Raw genomic sequence first — 24,466 nt, 5'->3', positions numbered from 1 at the left:
ATCTATGCATTTTACAAAGGTGCTTTTTTTTTGGAGTGAACATGCATATCTACTCAAGAATAAGCATGTATGTGAAATAAACTCATAGAACGCTTATTTGTCCACCCTTTGTACGTTTTATTGTATATCTATCTGACACCATTAAAGATGCACATGACAGCTGAAACTATTGTAATTTCATACATAAAACCAGCGGAGACAGCTTTGCAAGGAGGTGCGCATCTTTCACGACTAGCGTAGCTCTCAGCCTGGAACTGCAGAGAAGCACCGGCGATCTCAGATGCAGTGAGGCGGAATGGCCGGTAGATGGCACTCCATGCCATTGGATGCGCCGGGACGTCGCACGCACAGCCAAAATCAACCTCGCCGCTAGGGGGTCGCGTGCCACTTCTGGAGAAACAGGAGACAACCGAGCAGTCGCAATCGGGCCGCAACCTACCCAGGGCGTTGCCTATTGGCCCGACACTGGAAAACCAACGGGCGTCGCACCTTAGCTCCGCTACTCATTTGTTGCCCCTCAACCCCCATCCCCCATCCCGAGATGGACCAATGGCAGCTGCCTGGGCGCGGCCGCGCAACCAATGAAAAGGAAAAGGTGTCAGCAGCCGGCCAATCGAAACCGAGGTACGCAGACCGTTTGGTTAAATGCCAATGCGAGGCCGGGGCGGGACTTCGAGGGGCGATAGAGCCAATGGAGCGGTGGAGGAAGGGAGGACGTAAGCGGGAGGGGGCGGAGGCGTCCGAGGGGAGAGACACGTACGGCTCGGAAAGGAGCGGCAGCAGCTGTCGTCGACCAGGCAAGAGGAGCCTCCGCGGGAGGTAAGGGCCGCCGTCGCTCCTCCCTGGGGCCTACTTCCGGTCCCGTCCCCCCTTGGCCTGCGCGGTCTCCGAACCCTCCCCTCCCTTTCTCCGAGGGGCCTTTTCGGAGCTGGCCCTTCCGCTCTGGAATCTCCCCTCCGCCCCTTTGTGTCGGGCAGCTCCGCGAAGGAAGGAGGGAAGGGAAGGATCCTCTCCGCCTGGTTCTGCCTTTCGGATTGGTCAGTCTCTTCAGGGGTGTGTGTGTGTGTGTGTGTGTGTGTGTGTGTGTGAGAGAGAGAGAGAGAGAGAGAGAGAGAGAGCTGACGTCATAGGGACCCCCACTCCTCTCTCCCCCCCCCGCCCCACCCCCATATCATGGTGGATTGAACCTCCCTCGATTGCCCGGAGGACGAATGGTGGGTTGTTACCGAAAATTGGATCCCGGACTCCAGGCTCCCGTGGAGTCGACTCTGCCCACGTTAGCCTGTCCCGTGTCTACAGCGTTGGATTTGTCACTCGTAGCTTTTAGCCAGATTACTGTGTTGTTAACTGTTAAATAGTATTTGCGAAGCGTGTAAAGGAAGCTTGAGGTTTGCTCCGGTCGCCTGTGGAGTTTAAAAACAGGCCTTGTTTAATCTGATTTTGTTTCATTTTGACTGATCTGTTCTGTAATCCTTGTCTTTTTCTTCTCGGGAACATACGTGCAAAGAGATAAATGGGGAATGGGGGGAGTGGCATGTGCATTGCTGCTTGCTTTGGCAAGAGTAGGGGTTTTTTTTGCTGAGGGATGGGAAGGTGGGGGTGTTAGTGCTCTCAGCTGTTCAGAACTATTTGGTGCGAGTCAGGGTTAAGCTTAGAGTTGGCCTCTGTTGTTGCTGCTGCTGCCGCCTGCCTGTCTTTGTATTTGAGCATGGAAAGGACTGGAAGGCGGCCCATAGAACATTCCTCTTCTGTAGTCATGGTAGATAACTATTTCCTACCACACTGGCCTCCCATCTGCTTCAGTTTCCTCACCATAACTCTCAGCTGTGCTTTCAACATCTTTCATAGAATTGTGGAGCTGTAAGGCACCCTGAGGGTCATCTAGTCCAACCCCTGCAATGTAGGAATCTGATCTGGATCATACAGAACAGATGGCCATCCAATCTCTTCTAAACAGATGAAGGAGAGTCTGCCGCCTCTCCTGGGAGTTTGTTTCACTGTCAAAACAGCTCTTACTCTTAAACAGTTCTTTAGTCAGAATCTCCTTTATTCTAGCTTGAATCCATTTGTTCAGGTCCAAGCCTCCACAGCAAAAAACAAGTTTGCTCACTCAATGTGACAATCCTTTAGATGTTTGAAGACGACTATTTTCAAATGTCAAGAACTTGAGGCATGGACTTCAGAGCCTCATATATTTGTGTATCCCAGGCAGGTTTGAGCCAAATCATCTACGTATATCTAGAAATCAGATACCTCAGCCAGGGATAATTTCACCTCACCCCAGTTCAAGTTTGCTTTCTTAGTAAATTCTGTTCCTGTGGTTGTTACAGATGAAAGGATCCACACCCATTGAGTGTTAGGTGATTTGGCTCAATGGCATGGTGCTTTTTATGCAAATAGCTGCAACTTTGAACACATAGTGTTGACGTAGTTCTTGAATTCCAGCTGCTTAATGACTTCTATGCCCTCATAACTGACGGGTGTTTTGTGCCCTTGGAGATTAATATGAGAACTGGACATTAAAATCTGCCTCATCTACATCCTGTTAATATTGCATCTTGGGCCTCCTGGGGTAGGGAGCTTCTGGTGCTCAAATCAAAAGCCTCTCCTGAGCTTGGGATAGTTGGAGTAGGGATAGTTGGAGTATGGCAACCTGTTGGTTGAGCAGAAGCTTGACTGATGCTCCACAGTAGAGAACTTAAAAGCTGATTGGCTGGCTTTCTGATGTCACAGTGCTCACATGATGTTATGGGTCATTGTGTGACATTATTTTTTTCCTTCCTCCTGCCATTTGGCTGTAAGGATCATCCTGCCCATTATTTGGGGCTCTAAAAGGGAGGCTTGCTTACCCCTTGCCTCCATCCTTTTCTCCTTTCTTTTTTGCAGCTAGTAAGTTAACTGCATTTCCGTGTGCTGCTCTGGTTGGCCAGAAGCGGCTTTGTCATGCTGGCCACATGAACTGGAAGCTGTACGCTGGCTCCCTCGGCCAATAACGCGAGATGAGCGCCGCAACCCCAGAGTCGGTCACGACTGGACCTAACGGTCAGGGGTCCCTTTACCTTAAGTTACTGTGTCGGGACACAGGTGGCGCTGTGGGTTAAACTACAGAGACTAGCCCTAGGGCTGACCAATCAGAAGGTCGGCGGTTCATAGCCCCGTGATGGGGTGAGCTCCCGTTGCTCGGTCCCAGCTCCTGCCCACCTAGCAGTTCAAAAGTGCAAGTAGATAAATAGGTACCGCTTCGGCGGGAAGGTAAACGGCGTTTCCGTGCGCTGCTCTGGTTTTGCCAGAAGCGGCTTAGTCATGCTGATCACATGACCCGGAAGCTGTACGTCGGCTCCCTCGGCCAATAAAGCGAGATGAGCGCCGCAACCCCAGAGTCATCCGCGATTAGACCTAATGGCCCAAGTTACTGTGTCAGGGTACTGGTGGGTGAAATGTGACAGTCTCCTTAGTGCTGTACCTCTAAGGCAGCCCTCAGTGGTTAAAGGTTATAGCTATGACTAAGTGTTATCTGGTTAATTACTGATAAACGATCATGGGTTCTTTATTTCCTCATAAGCAGGTTCATTATTTAACTTGGATTACACAAGCACTTCCAAAGTTTGCTTTCGCTCCTGGGATTTCGTTTTCAGTTGTAATTCTGTTTTGGTTGTGCTAACATAGAATCAAGTTACAGCAAAGGTTTACTTTTGGATGATACCGTGTTTCTCATATTTTAAGGCATCCCTACAAAATAAGGCATGGCAGGATTTTCCTGAGGTGGAAAAATATAAGGCATACCTCGAAAATAAGCCGTGCCAGGTGGTGGTAGGAGGTCTGTGGCAAAGAAGGATTGCTGCTGCCGCGTTAACCCCCGGGACCTGGCTGCAGCCTTTGCTTGCCGTGCGCGCAGCCCCAGGACCTGGCTGCAGCCTTTGCTTGTCGCGCACGCAGCCCCAGGACCCGGCTGCAGCCTTTGCTTGCCGCGCGCGCAGCCCCAGGACCCGGCTGCAGCCTTTGCTTGCCGCGCGCGCAGCTCCAGGACCCGGCTGCAGCCTTTGCTTGCCGCGCACGCAGCCCCAGGACCCGGCTGCAGCCTTTGCTTGCCGCGCACGCAGCCCCAGGACCCGGCTGCAGCCTTTGCTTGCCGCATGCGAAGACCCAGGACCCGGCTGCAGCCTTTGCCTGCTGCGCGCGAAGACCCAGTGGGAGCAGGTCTGTGGTCTATACAGATACCGGTACTTAATTAAAAAATAAGACATCCCTTGAAAATAAGCCATGGTGTGTTTTTTTCAGGAAAAAATAAATATAAGACGTGTCTTATAATATGAGAAACACGGTAGTTTCCTTGTAAGGGCTCAATCGAGCCAAGTAATTTTTGTAAACATTGGGCTACTGTGCATAGAGCTAGGTTTTGACATGAGAATTGGAGAGTTTTTTTAAAAAAATAAAAATTTAATTAATTTTTAAATTGAGAAACAATGGTTTTACAAAAACAAAAACAAATACCTAATCAAATAAATACAAATAAAATAGATACAAATAAAATAACATCATAAAAGAAATGAAAGGACAAATAGACTTATAACAAGAAAATATATATACAAATGTATATATAAAAAATAATAACATAAATATTTACCCACAGAAAAAAGGCCCTTACTCACCCTACACCCTGTGATGACTTCCAGCCTTTTCTCTATTTCAGTTTCTGTATCCAAGTCCCTTTGTATACCTTTTTTACCTGTCTCCTTCCATTTTTATTTACTTTGCTTGGGCCCTTCACCTGTCTGCTAAGAGGTCAGCATTTTCCACAAATTTTGCCATATATTCTTTTAATTTTTCCCAATCTTTATCAATTTTCTGTTTTGATATTCCCTTAATTTCTCCAGTTTCCCTCGCCATATTTTGATATCATATCAATTTGATTTGCCAATCCTGTGTCTTCGGAATTGATTCACTTTTCCGATTTTTAGCGATAAGTCTGGCGGATGTGGTTGCATACATTGTTAGACATCTGTCTTTTTCTTTACTATCTTCACTTAACATTCCTAAAAAAAATAATTCAGGGGTTTTCTTAAAAGAGTATTTCATTTTTTCTTCATTTCTACATAGATCTTCTCCCAAAAATTTCTTTATTTTTTTGCAATACCACCAAATATGTATATACGAACCTACCTCCTCGTGGTACCTCCAACAAGTATTATCACTTTGTATATTTTTGCCAATTTCGCCGGGGTCAAGTTCCATCTATATTGTATTTTTAATATATTTTCTCTTAAATCATAGTTTGGTGTAAATTTGATATCTCTCATCCATATTTTTTCCCATTTCTTTACCATTATTGTTTTCCCCAAATCTTGTCCCCATTTTATCACGACCTCCTTTATCAATTCATCTTTTGTATCCCATTCTAATAATAGATCATATAAATTCCAGATCTAACATGTCCGCATTCTTTAATTCGATCCATTCTTTCAACCACATTAGACCATCTGCATCATGGTATAATTCCAAATCGGAGAGTTTAATCTCCCCCCCCCAAAAGAGTTCACCTGAGGTTTTTGGTCAGTTTTAACTAAATCATGAGGATGAACATGGATTTGAATAGCATTTACCACAGGTGTGGTGGCTTGTTTCCCTATGAACTCTTACAATACGCAAGCCTGTGTATTTCACCTGAAGTTTCCATGGATATTTAGGCTTGACCATTTGCCAATTACTGCAATTACTGGTTGTTGCACAGAGAAGAAATGTGAGAGGTTCTTTTTAGGTACTGCTGAGTTGTAGAAAGTGCAAGGGACGTGTAGGACTTTGTCCCACCAGCCCACTGTTGTCTGCAGTGACTGGCAGCAACTCTCTGGGGAAAACCCCCATCACCTGCTGCTACCTGCTTTTTTAAACTGGAGATACCAGAGAGTGAACCTGGGAGTTGATGCAAGTAGAGCCATGTGGTCTTGTTGCAGCGTTGCAGCTCCTCCCCCAAAGGCAACTTCTTGTGTTACCATGATCAAATACACCTGCGCTTTTGCTTTGAGGAAAGTTGAGTAATTTAAAAGAGACCCTTTGTATTTAGCTAGTTTAGCAAAGACCACAGCTACTTGATAAGTCATCTTAAGAATCACTTTATACAACAACAATGCTGTTCAGTGTTTTTAAGGACATGGCGTTATCTAATTCTGTGATCCAGTTCTGTGACTTTTCTCTGTCAACAGTTGGCCTATTCTGCTCCTGAGCACCTTCTATGGAGAGTGATTTACCAGTGACCTGAAGTTCCAAATCTTCACCTTGGCTAAGGGTGCTGTAGCAGCAGCATTGCTTTGAACAATCTAGTCTCCTGGAAGCTCAGGAAGACTATTGTTTCAGCGTACTTTCAAACAATACCTACAGTGTTTTAAGAAATCTCATAGTTTAAGCTCAAATGCAAGTTTAGACTGTGGCACGTAGCTGGTTGAGAATCTTACTCACTTATGCTCTAGGTTGAAGCATCCATCTTAGTTTTATTTCAACTAGATAGGTTGCTTGCAGATATATAAGATATGTGCCAATGGCTACTTAAATCAGAGTTACAGTCGCCAAAACGGAATGCCTAGTTGTCATTTTTGGGCTAAAGGGGTCAAAAGTCATATTTTTCAATACAACTAATTGTGCAGATAAAATATAATGAATAGAATTTTACAGGATGTGTCACTAGTATGTGAAACAGTCAAGATCCAGGGATTCCCAAACTTGGCCCTCCAGCTGTTTTGGGACTACAATTCCCATAATCCCTCACCACTGGTCCTGTTAGCTCGAGGATGATGGACGTTGTAGTCCCAAAATAGCTGGAGGGCCACGTTTGGCCATCACTGCTCCATCATGGCACCTGGGCATCTTTTCTTGGTCACAAGTGGCCGATAGCCTGGTGGAATATGCACTTAGGAAATTTTGAAGATTGGTTGCTTGTTGGAGGATTACTGTTAGTAAGTTAGGCCATCTTAGTCAGCAGGGGGAATGTCTGTTTTCTTAATGAATAGACAAAGGAATTTGTGGTTTCTGCTACTAAAATATAGATACTTTTTTTTAAACCAAAAGCAGTAGTCTTCGACCTTTTGGGACCCACCTTTAACACAAACATGCATGTGGGTACCATTTCTTAACCTTTTATTATGGAATTATTGTAATGTTTCTGTTGCAACCCACTTTGGATTAGACAGACAGAATAGCGGGTCCTGATCCACCAGTTGAAGACCAGTGATATAAGCAACCTGATGTGTTCGAAGGGGTTTTAAGTTACAAAGAGTTAATAGATAATATTTTAAAATAATTGTAGTCATAAATGCTGTATGTTTTACATGTTCTTAGATTTTGGCTTCTCCCTTGAATAGCTCTTGATATCTGGGAGGAGTTGGATGGCGTGTGACTCTCATGTTTCCTCCACCACAGGGTGACCCATTTTGGTGCTCCAATATTGACTCACATGAGAACTTCTGATCACTTGAATTATCTGTTGCATTTCTTACTTTCCTTTCTAGCAAGCTTTACCAAAAACAAGTTTGTACCTTCTCTTCTTAAGATGGCCATTGTTCAGGGTCTCAAGAGCATAATTTTGCCTTCTGCTTCTGCAGACCTCTAAGAACTGAAGACTTTAGATGTAGAGCAAATCTGAGCTAGAAGAGGGTGTATATCAGGCATGTCCAAAGTCTAATCCAGCCCGCCAGTCGATTTAATCTGGCCCCCGTGCCAGTATATGTCCTGGGTTAAAATCCTAAAAAAAGCTCAGCAACTTCAATCCTAAAAGAAGCTCAACAAATTTGGTCAACCCTCACGCATGTTCACTTCATCAAATCTGGCCCTCTTTGAAAAAAGTTTGGGCACCCCTGGTGCCTCTTGATCACCCTGCTTTCGTGAAACCAGGAGCTGGCAGCATTTCACTCTCTCTGTTCCAGGGTATGGCTAAAATGATCCTTGCTCAGCAGTGTTTTGAAATGGCACGGACTCTGTAGCTGGGATCTTTCATTCTGTTTTCCAAGGGACCGAGTCTTAAACTCCCAGGTCTGAGATATCAAGGCAGGGCTACTTCATTCCTGAACATGAGCACATGTGCTCTCCTACTCACCTTTGGATATGGTGACTTAATGATGGAACAAGCCAGCCAATAGTATGTTGATCTCCCCCCCCCAAAAAAATAATTTTTATTCATTTTCCAATATTCACAAAGATAAAATCACAAAAAAGTGAAACAAAAAAAACATGAAAAAGAAAAACATAGCAATTCTTTTTACTTAACATTGTTGACTTCCTCAATTCCCCACACACTGGGTCCATTTTAAAATCTCAATTAAGCAATTTTCATTTTGTATCTTAAATCATTCTAACACATTTTATCATTATCTCAACTATTCTATTCTAAAAAATGTCCATTATCCTCCACCAATAATCAATTAATCCAAATCAAAAATTATTTCCCCATCCTCTATCTTTTATTTCTCCCCTTAGCCTCAAATTTATTTACCAAAAATTTCCATGAATTCAAATATTATTTTTTCTAACATAATATCATTTAATCACTTAAAACTAAATCAGCCCCCCTTCCCCTGGATTCAGGGTCTCCCAGATGATTCAGCGAGTTCCATAGGTCATTCCAGTTTCGGACCATAAGCAATCAAAAAGTAACATCCATTATTGCTCCTCACCCCACTCCCACCCTGTCCCTTCCTATCCACCCTTCCTTGGTCATCCCCTCCTGCCTCCCCAATTCTTTAAATATTACAAAACACCATCCAACTGCTTTTCCACTTTTTAGCCCTTTCACAATTTTTCTGCCCACCCTCTCTCACTGGGATGGCATTATTCCATACTGGTTCTTCTTTAAAAGATCTTAAAGTCAAACATGAATCTTGTCCCCCCCCCCTCACTGGGGGAACAATGTTCCCTTAGGCTTCTGCGACGAAAGTCCCTCTCACTTTCCGTCTTATAACTCTGACCTCTCAATTATTAAAAGCACTAGCAGGGATTTCTGAGGTAAATCAAACCTCCCACTTATCCCTCTAGCCTTTCTTTAAACCCTCTAGCACTTGTGGGTTTTCAAAAATAAAAGAGAATCCTCTTCCAGCCTAAACGTGACCAGGTACCTATATAGATTTGGGGCTATAAATAAGACTGTTCCTATGTGCACTCAGATAAGGGTTTCCCTTCACTAGAACCTCCCTTACTGTAAAGCTAGCCTCCTTCCTGAGGTAACTTTATTATCGCTCAGAACCTGTCTCCTCCTTTAGCCCCCCCCCCTTTCTTGGTGCACTCTCAGCCACAAACTAACCTTTCTCCTCTAAAAGGCAGTTTTGACAGTTTAAAAGAGTTCCCCACCACCTGGGTTCCTGGGTACCTTAGCTGGAAAATGAAATAGACGATTACTAATGTGACACTTTAAAGATGGATATTTATTGGCTTGAATCTTAATGGTTGCTTTCTGGTAACATTGGTACAAACTTAATTTCACAGGTAACGTTCTTGGTAATCAAATAACAGAATACCTATCCACTACTTCACCTACTCTAATTCTCCCTTCTCCACAACCACCCAAGCTCCCACACAAAAAAACCCAACCGCCAACTGACATAACTGTTCCCCTTTCCATTTAAACCCCATGCAGGCCACGCCTCCCATGGAATGTTGCTGCCAGTTAACCAGGAGTCTGGGTTAACCCTTCGATAGGTTGGTTGCGAAACAAAAACCTGACATAACAGTTTCAAATCCGCCACAGCTTCCTTTTCTTCTTTTAATTCTGCGTTGTCTAGGACTAGTGGTTGTAAGTCTTTCTTGTCTAAATTCTCAGTTGGGAATAATCCTTCTTCATTTTCCACACAGTTTTGATTTTTTTTTTTCATTTTTGCAATCTGTATTGTGTTCTGATACATGTCACATCTTAAATATTCAATAAGTTCCTGAAGTTGTTTTTGAAAGTCCAAGTCAGATGATGTTGTGTCTACTGACATCCTGCTCGTCTCAAATTTCCTGGGAAAGCAGAGATTACTAGACAGGAAATGGCGTAGTTCTTATTTCCAAAGTTCAGAAACAAAAGTTATGTCTGATCTGATTACAAACTCTCATTTTTAATTCTTCTTCATATCTTAAAATTCTTGTGTCCATTTATGAAAAGAGCATTCTCCAACTTCATATACACAGCCTTATAATTTGTGCTCTCTTCACTGCTGACAGTTTCCAGCCTCAAAGAGGCAAGCAAATTCCTTTCTATTATGATGTCATAATGGCAGCTTGTTGATCCCTCCAGGGACCTGATTCCAGTTTCAGGGAGACTTTCCCCAATCCAGAATAAAAATGTTTACATGGAATAGTGTGTTGATCTTTGGGGTAGGTTGCAGTATTGGTGCCATTAAAAATTCCTCCAATTCATGGATTTTCATTCTCAAATCACAGAGAAAAAGACCCACAATTGCCTGTATTATTTATTCTAGAACACCTTATGCAGGGGTTTTCTGTGGGTATTGTGAAGCCTTCTCAAAATGATGGTTTGCCTTGAACTTAATAGATGTGTTCCAAATTCTATGGAACTGCTCACACAGGGACAAATTTGTTGCTGTTTAGTTGTATTCCGACTCTTCGTGACCCCATGGGACCAGAACACACCAGGCACTCCTGTCTTCCACTGCCTCCCGCAGTTTGGTCAAACTCATGTTCGTAGCTTCGAGAACACTGTTCAACCAATAAAAACTTAGTTGGTCTTTAAGGTGCTACTGAAGGAAAAAATTTTACTGTCCAACCATCTCATCCTCTGTTGTCCCCTTCTCCTTGTGACCTCCATCTTTCCCAACATCAGGGTCTTTTCCAGGGAGTCTTCTCTTCTCATGAGGTGGCCAAAGTATTGGAGCCTCAGCTTCACGATCTGTCCTTCCAGTGAGCACTCGGGGCTGATTTCCTTCAGAATGGATAGGTTTGATCTTCTTGCAGTCCATGGGACTCTCAAGAGTCTCCTCCAGCACCATCATTTAAAAGCATCAATTCTTCGGCAATCAGCCTTCTTTATGGTCTCACTTCCATACACCACTACTGGGAAAACCATAGCTTTAGCTATACAGACCTTTGTCGGCAAGGTGATGTCTCTGCTTTTTAAGATGCTGTCTAGGTTTGTCATCGCTTTTCTCCCAAGAAGCAGGTGTCTTTTAATTTCGTGATCTAAATTGGCTAGTCCATGTTTACAGCAGTTAATAAATGTGTACCAGTAATTGGTTAGTCAGTTGGGCCTTATGCTGTTTTACTCTTCATAAAATGATGTAAAATTTCCAGAAATTTTGAAACCACCGAAGAAAAATAGTGAGGAATCTTTTTTTTATTTTTTGCAGGCACGGACATTTTGGGGGAAATGGGAAAATATGCACTAATCATTTTTACTGCTATTTACAAATTGAGCGTCACTTTAGGAATAAAATGTATTAACTTGGTTTGTCATAGAATGATCATGTTTCGTATGTTAAAGGTTACAGTTTATTCAGACAATAATTATTAAATAAATTTACTACTTTTTACAATTTTTTTAAAAAAAATTGTTACAAATTAGAGGTACAAGCTGCTGATCTGTGAAGAACCTAGCATTTCTGGTTTTGCCAGTTATATGGTGCAGGCAGAATATAACTAGAAGAAACCATCAACCATTATAGTTGAGCAAAGAAAATTACCGTATATTCCGGCGTATAAGACGACCCCCAACTTTTCCAGTTAAAATATAGAGTTTGGGATATACTCGCCGTATAAGAAATATGACCCGGCGTGTAAGACGACCCCCAACTTTTGAGAAGATTTTCCTGGGTTAAAAAGTAGTCTTATATGCAGGAATATGCAGTATTATGTTTTCTGAAAGTTCTTATATCTCCTTCAGCCCTCCACAGCGTCAAGCAGACATAAAGCACTCAGTTCCATAAAAGAGCTAAGAAAAAGCCAGGGTGGAGAACCAAGACTCAATGAAACTATATGAAATTAAATCAGTCACATTTTCTTACCTATCCATTTCTGCATCTTCATATTTGACATCAAATGATGATAGATTGAGTCCTACTCAGTGGGACAGTCCTTTGAGATCTAGTCAAGAGGACAGAAACTGATTCACCAGCTATGTCTCTGAGAAGGAAGTCTACTAGCAAAGAAGGCATTGAATCCTTCTTCCTTCTCAGCTGACCATGGCAGTGCCTCCTATGGGCAGAAAGCACATTGCTCTTGCATTTAAGAGTTGTACTTTCCGTGTAGGGACGCAGGTGGCGCTGTGGTGAAACCACAGAATCTAGGGCTTGCCGATCAGAAGGTCGGCGGTTCGAATCCTTGCAACGGGGTGAGCTCCTGTTGTTCGGTCCCAGCTCCTGCCAACCTAGCAGTTCAAAAGCACCTCAAAGTGCAAGTAGATAAATAGGTACCGCTACAGCGGGAAGGTAAACAGCGTTTCCGTGTGCTGCTCTGGTTCGCCAGAAGCGGCTTTGTCATGCTGGCCACATGACCTGGAAGCTTCCTCGGCCAATAATGCGAGATGAGCGCCGCAACCCCAGAGTCGGTCACAACTGGATCTAATGGTCAGGGGTCCCCATTTAACTTTACTCTCCGTGTACAACTCAGGTCTTGTTTCTTCTCAGTGCACAGGAATTGAAATGATCTGTCTTAAGTAAGTTTTCTGTTTGCATAATTTTTAGAAATCATTTTTGGGGAGTAGATATATTAACACATTGACTTAAAATGTTTTATTTATCATTCTAAAATAACACATTTCATAATACTTTCACAATTTGGGGGACGGACGGACGACGGATTTTTTTTCTGATTCTTCCCCTCCCTGCTTTTTTTTGGGTCTGCCCACTTCTACTGAGGGTGAAGAACCTCAGGCCCAGGCCCTTGAGACACTTCCTAAGTTGCACTCTCCCCTGAACAGTTTGGGGTGAGTCATTGAACTGGAATTGTGCTGCTTGCTTGAATGAAGGATGGATAAATGTGTGTCTGACTTGTGTGCTGGGAATGTGGCCTACTGCACAAGGGTAAGAGTTGTGTTCATTGCTCAGTCCACTTTTGCTTCTGACCTTGTCTATCAGTGGCATGTGGCCTTTAGAAGGTTCCTTGTGAGGGAATATGCCCTTTGGGCTTAAAAGGTTTCCCTGCCCCAGGTTACCAAAAACTGGCATAGGAGACCTGTGACCCTCCAAATGTTGGGCTGCTCATCTGCAGCCCCATGGCCAGGGATTATGGGAACTGAGCAACATCTGGAGGGCCACAGTTTCCCCATCCTTGGCACAGAGTGCTTGAAACTGGAGAGAACTCACTTTTCTGGTGCAGGGGAAATGCCTTCGGCACTGCTATTTGTCCATTTACTCCTCTGCTTGCCTGCAGCAGGTTGGTCTTGCACACAGCAGCAATACAGATGAAGAGGTCTGCTAAGAGCCAAGGGGTGTCCGTGTGTGCACATGTTCCTTGTGTGTGCTGTCACTCTTTTACTTTCCAATGCTAGTGACAGCAACTTCACCGAAGCCGCATATTATAATGTACAGTAATGACAAACTCAGGGGTGATTGTTTTAGGATGCTTGGCTTCAGCCATTGACCAGATGTGCAGGTAACACTAAGCCAAACTATTACTTAACACAAATGTGCAAACATACTGGCTTCTTAGGAGGAAATCACAGCTACTTTAATCTTCCCTAGTCCTTTTAGTTTAGCATGGCAACCCATTCCAAGGTTTCACTTAACATGTTGTCTGAACCTGGACTTGTGGCTAAGCTCTCTCCTCCTTAATTGTGCTCTTTAGCAAAGGTTTGTTCTTGGCTACAGTTTGTGGCTAAGGAGACAAGCACAAGGACTGAGGGAGGGTCAAAGTGAGTGTGAGCTTCTCCCAAGGGGCCAGCACATTCACATGATTGTGGTAAACCATAGCTTGGTTTACTTCAGGCCCTTGCCATGATGTTGCTGCAAATGTGCTTGAGTTGTGCAGAAAGGATCCTGTTCACTTGAGAGGGGTGATAATGGGCTACAAGCTGGATCCCATAGATTTTCTGCCTGAGGTTGGGATCTGCCAGCCCTAAGTGTTGGCTGGGACCAGGAAGATCAGTCTTCAGGCCTTTGCTCAAAGAAAGTTAGGTGGCATTGGAAGTTTTTGACATAACCTACTTCACAGGTTGCTGTGAGAATAAAATGAAGTGGCCCCATAGGCATCATCCTGAACACTTGGAAGGAATGATCAGATTAGATCTGCTTTTTAAAAAAGTAGGAGACAGATACTTGACTGGCATTTTCCATCTCTGCCAAAGGAGGAAGTGTCATCATGTCACCCCATGCAGTGGGTGTACAATTACTGCAGTATTTGCATTTCCTTAATGCTAGCTCTCCTTGTTAGACAATCCAGGCCTACTTTGTAAGCTTGCCCAGGAGCTGCCTCCTCTGTCTGTCAAAAGGGTAAGGAATTAGTTGCTGAACTGGTTTTCAGGTTTCAATTGCATCAGTTGCTAGAGGCAACTATCATGATAATTTTTGGGGTGTGTGTGTGCATGCAGACATATAACACTTTGTGGTGCTCTCCTGGGCAGGTAAAATACCTGTACATGTTGGTGCATAACATAACAAAGGGGAGGAATCCCACCTTGAGCTGCAGGGTGTAATCCATTTGTTTCCAGATTGCTCTCTGGCTATGGCAGCTACCTGGCTTGTAACTCCTCCCCATCTCTGCCTGGGGAGGGCATTAGGAATGCTAATACAAGTGTTTTCCAGCTGCCAAGGTGTGAAGCAAAGTTCCCCTGTGAGGCCAATTCCCCCGAGAACTTGCAGTTAGGCTTGCAACAGCCTGCAATAATTGCACCACAGATACCAAGAGGACTTGGAGCCGGTGAAACGGTTGAAGCGTCTCTAGATTGTCCAGACTAGGGCGAAGGGGATCAGCTTGCAGGCAGTGTGTGGGGCTGTGCTTGGCAAGTCTAAAGTAAGCATGTTCTTCTTTGTTCCTTAGCACGGTGGGGTGGGGCAAATAACCTTTTTCTTCAGCCTTTGTCTTTGGTTAGTCCCAAGTCTTCTCCTCCCTCTCTCTTGCTGCATATTTGGAAATCTGAGTTCTTCGTTGAGATTTAGAGTTTCTGGTTGAGATTTAGATAGAATCTGCCCTGAAAGGGAGGCTGGATGGAATATGCATATACATTTTCTTGGAGTAGGGAGAGCTGTTTGAAGATTCTGCATTCCAGGAGTAACATTTTGCTTGACCTTCCATAGTGGGGTCTTTGACTTCTCTCCCTTGGCCCCTGACAAAGTAGGCTCAAAGTTAGCAAGATAGTTGCAATGTATTTTTATTAGAAACACTGTATCCTAGTTAACTTGTTTGAAGGAGCTCTGAAGGAGTACAGTGGGGCCTCGACTTACGAATTTAATCCGTTCCGAAGGCACCTTCGTAGATCGGAAAATTCGTAAGTCGAAGAAACGCCATGGGAAACGCGATTTCCCATAGGAATGCATTGGAAACGGAAACATTCGTAAGTCAAAGCAACCCTATCTAAAACCGCCGCAGTTTTCTTTCGGATGTCACCCCCATTCGGAAGTCGAAAAATTTGGTTGTCGAGTTGTTCGTAAGTTGAGGTACCACTGTATTGGTGTTCCTAGACTACTACAGTCATACCTCGGTTTAAGTACGCTTTGCTTTGAGTACTTTCAGTTTAAGTATTCTGCGGACCTGTCTGGAACGAATTAATCCACTTTCCATTACTTTCAATGGGAAAGTTCGCTTCAGGTTAAGTACAGACTTCCGGAACCAATTGTGTACTTAAACTGAGGTACCACTGTACTAGGAAGCAAGGGTGGGTGGGTGTGGGAATCCCTTCTCGAGCAGCTTCATGGGATTAAAGTACGGTATTTTGCTTAAAGTAATTTGGGCAGCCATATAGGAAGAAATTGAGTTTTGTCACTAAAAGGGGCAGATGGGAAAGAACTGTGCTGTCTTTCTCCACCCCACCTCTCTGATGTCGCCTTCTTCATCTTTTTCTGCAGATTGTGTATTTTGACACCAAGAGTTGCATCAGTCTACCAGCTAGCACAATGGATGTCTTCAACAGGAACATAAATGTTGATGCCCTCTTCAAATTCTCCCACATGTGAGTATACCCTTGGCCTGTGTTTTACTGCAGGCTGCAGTTTTGTAGGAGGTTGTTTTTATTTGTCATTTTTGGTGAATGGAAACAGCAAGGTAATTTTGTGATCTGTCCCTTATTGTGGATGGCGAGTGGGGATGAGGGAGCCAGAAGTAGGGCTTTCTGCTTCCTGTGGCCCTGGGTGCAAGACTGTATACACGTTGGGTTCAAACCCCAAATCTTCCACTTGAGTAAAAACTTCCACTTCAATAAAAACTAAATTCTGCAGCTGGTAGGAGTTAAGCAAGTGTATGTTGCTTAACTTGCCTGCTTGTGTAATCCGTTCTGCTTTTGTCAGTTATGGGATAGACAAAGAACTTTTTTTGCATGTTCAGCCAATCTTCTCCTGTTGCCCCCATCACAACCTTTTGAGACTACTGCAAATATTGACCTACACTCCAGACCTTCAGGCTGAAGTGTGTATGTGTGTGTGTGGTTGGGTTTTTTTTTTAAGGACTTGAGTATAAATTCATCTTTTAAGGTTTTCAGGATTTACTGTTTGGTGTTTCTTACCAAATTTTGTGCAAGCATTCCCCTACTTATGTGCAAGTCGGTAGAGGCCAAGGCTGGTTTAGTGCCAGCACCCATTTTTTAGGAGTACCTGCTGTGCAGTACGAAGTAGGTGCTGCAAACCAGCACCAAACTTCTCAGGGATTTTTCCAGTTTTGTCAACAGCTCTAGCTCCTCTCTTAGCCAATATGAGAATATCTAATACCATCTCCCTGGGGAAAGTGGTGTCCCAGCTCCAGAAGCTGTGAGTCAAATGCCTTTAAATTGAGGGGTGGGGTGGGTCAGCCCATGGGTCAGATGCAGCTGCTGTGCACTCCCCACCTGGCTTGTAGTGCCCTTTCCTCACCCCACTGCAATTGGAATTGAAAGAAAGTCCTCCTGTTGCTTGCAGTCTAAGGCTTTTGTCAAGCCTAAGTGCAGTGGGGAGGCGTGTCTTTACAGGAGTTCCAGCTGGGGAGTGTTTAAACCCACACTAAAAATGCCCTCCCCACAGTTAGTTTGGGAGGGGGGGCTTATTGTTGCAGCAAGGAAACCCACCTGCCTCCCACTGAAGTCTTCAGGAAGATTGCCCCCTCAGCCAGTTAGACTTGGGGGAAAAAAGCTAACATGCTTTTCAAGCATAACTTGGTTCGGGGACTGTGTGTAGTGGTGCTGACTAGGCATAATGTTTGTGGATGAATGGCTGCACTCGGTCTTCTTGGCAAGGCCCACTGTAGGCATGTTCCCCCCTAAGGTTGGCTAAGAGGAAATGCATGAGCCCTAGGCTAAATAAGTTTACCCACCTCTGTTCTTCAGGTGCTCTGTGGTGGATCCAGTGTTGTTTGTTTAGTTTGCTAAGTGCCCAGGAGCTGGCAAACAGCCAGCTAAGGAGCAGCTGTGCTTCTAGGTGCTTTGAGATGCAATGGCACTGACTGACTGTTTCTTCCCTTTGCCCTCTGCAGCTCCACATCAACCCAGCAGCACCTGAAGAAGGTCTATGCTAGCTTTGCGCTATGCATGTTCCTAGCAGCGGCTGGTGCCTACATCAACGTGGTAACTCAGCTGGTGCAGGTAAGTGTGCTCTGGCACTGATGTGTGTATGAGCTGCGAGGTTACCTTGACTGTTGGGGACTAGTGCTTGCAGGATGGCTTCAAGGAATGGAGCCCAGCCACAGCCTTCAGAAATGAGCAGCACAGGATCCTGTTGGGTATGGTTTTCTGGGCCATATCCTGATGGGAGGTTACCCTCTATTTCTACACTAGAGCAGTCCTTCGTCTGCTTTCCTAGCAGTCTGTCACACTATGGTCGCTGATTTCTTAGGACTTACTCCTGATGAAGCGTGTTCAGGATTGCAGCCCAACAGTGGTAGCTGGGAATCCAATGGTGTAGTAACGGAGCCATTTCAGACCAGAAGACGGGGGGAAATGATGTGCCAGCTAGTTCAATCTGTTTTTAAATTATTGGATAGATTACATTTGAATAACATTAAAACTCAAACTCGTGAAGCATCTTGGTATCTCATACTCATTGGCCAGAGCCGTGGAAAATGAGAGAATCACTTCCAACAGTGTAGTTGGGTAGAATGCTGCTTCCCATGTTTTTTTTCTTAAGTCTGCAGTGAAAAGAAGTTAAAGTCAAAGGAAATTTGAGTGAGCTGAAAACCCTACAAAGGGGCCTATAGTATATTTGAGCAGGTCAGGTTATCTATGGCTGTCACCCTGTCTAGACTGGGTCATTCAAATGAAACCACCTGGGTTCTGTGGAGTAGATTTCAGCCACTTCTGTTCCTGCGCAATGCCTTTCCCAACCTCTCCTCTGCTCTGCGCTCAGCCTGTACTAACTTCCACCCTTCGCGCTTTGTCTTGCAGTTTGGAATGTTGACTGGCCTGGGAGCACTGGGTCTTATGATTTGGCTGATGGCTACACCCCACAACCAGGGAACCGAACAGAAACGGCTGAGCATGCTGGCAGGCTTTGCCTTCCTCACTGGTACGTGATGCTGGAAGAGCAGACATGTGCAAAGTCAGCTGGAGTTTCATTAACTGCTTTTGGTGTTCGTATACCGGTACTACTTACTTTTTAGCAAAAGGTTCTAGGACAGGTCAGAACAGTGGTACAATATACAATATTAAAATCTTTTAAAAAGATGATCTGCAAACATGGATCTTCTGTAAGTGAAATATACAATTCATGTCCTAATGCATCCAAGCCCTTCTGGCAGAGCAGCAAAGTTGTCTGCAGTTCTCATTCAGATGTGTGCCTGCAGCAGCAGCCTGAGATCACCCCACAGGGGAGTGGCTCTTGCATGACATGTGTGTGTGTGTGTGTGTGTGTGCTAAGAGGGAGGTCAAAGTAACCCAGCCAACTCTGATCAGCACAGGAGTGGTTGCCACAAATTGATTTGCCCCATATAGAACTACCTTGGAGATTAGGGCCCCTTAGTTGCCTTCTAAATACAGTGGAACCTTGGTTTATGAACACCTCGGTTTACGAATTTTCAGTTTACGAATGCCGCAGACCCGTCTGGAACGGATTAATTCACTTTCCATTACTTTCAATGGGAAAGTTTGCTTCAGTTTATGAACACTTCAGTTTATGAACAGACTTCTGGAACCAATTACACCCATGCTTTGGGTTAAGTACGCTTCAGGTTGAGTACTCCGCGGACCCGTCTGGAACGGATTAATCCACTTTCCATTACTTTCAATGGGAAAGTTCGCTTCAGTTTATGAACACTTCAGTTTAAGTACTCTGCAGACCATCTGGAACAGATTAATCCACTTTCCATTACTTTCAATGGGAAAGTTCGCTTCAGTTTATGAACGCTTCAGTTTATGAACAGACTTCTGGAACCAATTACACCCATGCTTCGGGTAAAGTACGCTTCAGGTTGAGTAGTCCGCTGACCCGTCTGGAACGGATTAATCCACTTTCCATTACTTTCAATGGGAAAGTTCGCTTCAGTTTATGAACAGACTTCCGGAACCAATTGTGTTCATAAACCGAGGTACCACTGTACTGAGATTTTCAAAACTGTTTCTACGTGACATGTTGTACTTGGGTTTCAGTTTAGGGTCAGGTGGGGGGAAACAAGACAACCTGTATGTTTGTTCTGAAGGGTGCACAGTACACACAGGTGAACCATTTTGGCTTTCTTCGAAATACAGTACATGGTGAATAGACAATTCCTGTCTCTTGGCTGAATTTGTACCCCTTTGTTCTTCCAGGAGTCAACCTAGGACCTCTGCTGGAGATGTGCATTGCCATCAACCCAAGGTAAAAGGAAAATGCCACTCAGCTGCCCCATTCCCTCACATATGCACTTCAAGGGTCAAATCTGAATGAGTTGGTGGACCATATTCCTTTCCCCCTGATCAGTTCTTTCTGAACTTAAATCAAACCATAACTTTAATCGGAAGAGCAAAAAGATTTCCTCCCGTCCCTGCCCCACAAATACATCTAAGCAAAATACTATCTTTGCTCTACAAAGAACATCCGCTTCAAAGTCCTGAATGAGGTTCAGTAACTTGTATGGGGCATGAGATGGAGCTGTGGGTCTCACTGAGGCTGCTAAAGGGCATTTTACAATGTCCCCAAGGCTTAGATTTGTCCATCCTGGTACAGGCACCAACTATTGCTTTTTCCTCTCCCGATAGCATCATCCCAACAGCTTTCATGGGGACAGCAGTGATCTTCAGCTGCTTTTCGCTGAGCGCCCTCTATGCCAAGCGCCGTGCCTACCTGTACCTAGGAGGTAAGATTGCCAGGTGGTCATCATCTCCCCCTCCCTCACCCTCCCATCTTAGAGAAAACCTTCTAGCAACCTTGCAGTGCCCACCACAGCTCTGCTTTCATTTTTCAGGTGTCCTGTTCTCCGGCCTGTTCTTGATGCTGTTCTTCTCCCTGATCAACATTTTCGTGGGCTCGACTTGGCTCTTCACAGTGAGTGTCTTTATGTCCTTGGGTCTGTTGGCTTACAGGAAGCCTGCAAGGTTGGCTGCCTGTGACAGCAGCAGCATCTCATTCCAGCAAAGCTGCCCTTTTCAGCATGGAGCTGGCAGCCCTGGAATCGTAGCTCAGCTTCCCCTGTGTTTTGGCTTTACAGAAATAAAGGCAGGCCAATGTGCACTCCTGCACTTTGTTATTATTATATTTTTTTTGAAAAACAACCCAGGATAACCCAAATTCCACGATTTGTATAAACTATAGTAACCTTGCATAATTCTACTCTTGCTAGTCATGGGAAGAGGCAAAGACCTATATAAGAACTTAAACAGCTCCACCCTCTGATCAATAGAAATCATAGTCATACTCCCTTGACCTCTGAGATCCGCACACCTTCAAATACATATCTGCAACCAGAAGGGCTGGGAAGTTGGGTTTTTAAAAAAATAAATCTATTTTTGGGATGCTGAATGAGGTGGCCCCTCATTTTGCAGTCTTTCTTCATTGTGCCATGATTATCCAGGAAATACAGCCCTGAATAATTTAAAGCAGTATGATTTCTGGCATTTAGGAATGTATATCTTGAGCAGGTGGGTAGGGCCAATCCAAGGAATCTGATTTAACTGCCCTTGGCCTGATGCATGTTTTTCCTCCTCCAGGCTAACCTCTACATTGGGCTTATGGTGATGTGTGGCTTTGTGTTATTCGACACTCAGCTAATCATTGAGAAGGCCGAGAATGGAGATAAGGACTACATCTGGTGAGTACATGGGGTGTGGAAATAGTAGCTGCTGGGTGTCCAGTGGTGGGGTGGGGGGTAGGAGTTCAGTAGAAGGCAAGGTGGACCAGGCAGAGTGGAGCAACAGGAGTATAGATCTGGGAGCTGCGGAAACAGGATAGGGGAAAGGTGCAACAGCAGCCTTTTATTGTTGGATGCAATATGTAAAGGGCAAATATCCTTTGTTCTGGATGGCCACAGAGCTGGGCAAACTGGAAATGGGCTTGTATTTCCAGAAGAGAGGCTTAAAATACTTCCTAGCTAAATGAACCTGAATTTAACTAGGGAACAATATACCAAATGGGGAAGGAAGCCTGGGAGTGGCAGGTGGTGTCTCTAGCATCAGCCACTTACATAGGTCATGCCGTTTAGAGGAAGTAGTGTCCAGTAGGAATTCTGGCCTAATACTTCAACCCCTTCTTTCTTTCCCTGCCCAGGCATTGTGTGGATCTCTTCTTGGATTTTGTCAACATTTTCCGGGAGCTTATGGTCATCTTGGGCATGAGCGAGGTGAGCATCCCCTCATGGTGGCAGGGATCATCACTTATTTACAACACGCCTTATATGTCCTAGATTCGGGGTGGCAGACCAATAGCCTGTAAGCTGGATCAGGTCTGCCAAGGCATTTTAAGTGGGCTACCAGCTCGGGGTTGTGATGGGCAGGAAGGGTCCCTGTTCTTTGCTGTTCAGGCATGGAGATTCTCCTTCCCAGCACAGCATGGGGATTGGTGTGCTGAGCACCTTCATGTCTCTTTGAGCACAGTGCCTCTGTGCGAGAGCAAATGTCCAGTTGCAACTTTGGCTGTGGCCACGGATGACATGTGGCCCTTGGTGGGTTGCTCAACCTTGAACCTTGGCTTAAAATCCGTTTAGCATTGCTCATCCCACTCTATGCAGATAGGCAGGGAGGTGGGAGCTTGCTGAAGGCAGACCAATTGGAGGCAGTGCCGGATTTGCTCTCATTGAAGAGCCTCCACTGGTCCTGTTCCCAGGATCCAGGGTACTGATGTGGTGTTGTCCCTTTCTTTCAGAACAAGAAGAAGAAAGAGAAGTGAAGGGACAGCAGGTGCCTGTGTGGGGCTTCCTTTCTCTTGCCCTTCCCCCCTTTTGTCTCTTTCTCGTTTCCTCCCAATCTGACCTGCATTAAAGGTGTCCCTCTGTTTGTTCTGTGTGAATGAGAAGCATCTGTGACACTTTCATACTTTATGGAAATTGGGTCGTTGTTGGGGGTTTTTCTCGAGGTTTTGGAGCCTTTTGAAAAAGCTGACTGGCTGATCCTAATCCTGGAGTCTGGCTTTGCTCCACTTCTGTACATATCGTACATAAACACCCAAAAGCTTCCCCCACCCCCACCCCAATCCATCAGGCCCTGCTATTAGTCAGGCCTAGCATATTGGCAGTGATCCCACAAGTTTTCTTACTTTGCAGCCCAAGCTCCCTCCTCCTCTTCACTGACCTTTCTTCCACCATAACTGGCACATGCCTTGATGCCCTGGGAGCATTTCTGCTGTCATTTAAAATTATTCAATTACTGTGCCTACACTTGCCCAAGAACTGAACCGGTCTGCGCAGCTCTTCCCAGATTGGCGTTGCTCAAGCTGCTACCCACAAGGGTGTGTTAGGATGCAAAGCAAACTCTAGCTCTCCTTTTGTTGTGGACGGTGCCTGGGAGACGGCCAGGACCAGCGCTTAACTGATCCAGCTTCTCTCACTCTCCGCCCTAAATCCCATTTAGTTCTGCTGCTGGGTAGCAAAAACTAGCTGATTTGTGTAAGTGAGAAGTCCTAGGGTGGAACTCCCATCCTTTGGGTTTTTAGCAACTGCCAACACAGTCTTTTTGAGCTAGGTGATTGCAGTTTTTTCTTTTGCCTTGGCATCCCAAAGTAGGTAGGTTTTGCTGAGCAGGAAAAGTCCCTTGCTCTAGTTTACTTGCTGCAATTGCACGGGACGGGGGACGGAGCAGCCAAGGTCAGCTACACCTAATAAAAGGAAGCAGCATCAAGTGTGTGTAGCTGTCTATTTCCTTTGAGCATCTGGGCACAAGGCCCTGTAGGTCAAAAGTCTGGAGGAGGGGCCACAGTGGACTGCTATGCAATGGTGGGGGAGGTCAGTTTGATAATCGTGCTGCCCCTGCATGATGGGACAGGGTGGCATCTGTGCACTTAGCATTGGAGCTTACAAGCTCATTAAGGAGCCTTCCCCTCCAGCAAATGAAATGATGTTTATCTTGCCCTTTTGGCACCTGAAGCCAGACTCCAACTCTGCTTGCTTTGGGTAAAGAGTTTCCCTTCCCTTCCCTCTCCCCATCCCCCTTCTTTTCTGGAACCAGTGCCAAGAACTAAACTTCAGCAGATCTACTTTATAGAGACCTTGACTAACAGGTTTTAATATAGTAATGACTAAACTCTGTCGCTCATTGGAAGGCCAGCTCTGGCTGCATTATTTCGACTCCTACTGTGAAGAGACAGGGTTTTTAAAGAAACAAAGGTGTTTTGATTCAACTATGAAATTTACATTGTCTTGCTTTGTACGGGGAAAATATTAAAATAAAAATCCTCAAACTTTAACCTACCTCTACTTCTTCATTTTGTATTTGAGGCTGTTGTATTTGAGGCTCCTTTGGTCCAATAATTCACAGTGGCCTGTGAATTATAGAAATGGCTTTCAAAGTTTGTTTGCTCAGGAAGCCTTCAGCTCCTCTCCATGTTGTCTACTGTGGAACCCCTCTGCACGGTTCTAGGGTAGAATGGTGAGCTGGCTTGAAGTGCTGACAAGACAGTTGGTGCCTTGCCACTACCTTGAAGCTATATGTGGCTGGATAAGATCAGGCATATAGGGGGCAGCTGGTCCCCCAGGAAGCTTGTTCATTGCTAACTTTCTGGAGGAGGATCACCACCACCACCTATAAGTCTCCAGGGATCCTGAGGCTTCGCCCATACAAAGATGTCTGCAAATGTGACCTGAAGGCTGACAACAGCCCTGCCAGACAACCCCAGTGCCTAGAGACATACAGTCAGGTGATGTATCCCTAGTAGTTACCAGAGGAGGAATGACCGCTAGGAGGAGTGCAGAAAGAAGAAACACCTTGGGTGAATCTGCATCAGCACAACCAGGTGCCTTCATCTGCCTCAGCTCTTAGCAA

General features: G+C 44.9%; 1 protein-coding gene across 5 annotated transcripts; it reads left to right on the top strand.

The window, feature by feature from the left end:
* Window positions 1–763: 763 nt before the first annotated feature.
* On the top strand, window positions 764–23,891 carry TMBIM6 (transmembrane BAX inhibitor motif containing 6). 5 transcript variants are annotated; one of them, XM_035101264.3, is made up of 10 exons: window positions 764–819; window positions 15,972–16,075; window positions 17,563–17,671; window positions 18,470–18,590; window positions 19,829–19,877; window positions 20,258–20,355; window positions 20,464–20,543; window positions 21,206–21,306; window positions 21,762–21,834; window positions 22,356–23,891. In XM_035101264.3, the coding sequence occupies exons 2-10, from the start codon at window positions 16,020–16,022 to the stop codon at window positions 22,377–22,379; spliced, it is 711 nt and encodes a 236-aa protein (XP_034957155.1). In that variant the 5' UTR covers window positions 764–819; window positions 15,972–16,019; the 3' UTR covers window positions 22,380–23,891. The 5 variants fall into 5 exon arrangements, with proteins under 5 accessions (XP_034957155.1, XP_034957157.1, XP_088517335.1 ...); XM_035101266.3 differs by having other exon boundaries at window positions 764–1,037; XM_088661209.1 differs by lacking the exon at window positions 764–819 and adding an exon at window positions 967–1,214.
* The last annotated feature ends 575 nt before the right edge of the window (window positions 23,892–24,466 follow it).

Source organism: Zootoca vivipara, chromosome 2 (assembly GCF_965207765.1).
Source record: "Zootoca vivipara chromosome 2, rZooViv2.hap1.1, whole genome shotgun sequence".
In the NCBI taxonomy this organism is placed as follows: domain Eukaryota; kingdom Metazoa; phylum Chordata; class Lepidosauria; order Squamata; family Lacertidae; genus Zootoca; species Zootoca vivipara.
This window is presented reverse-complemented; position numbering and strand designations above follow the sequence as displayed.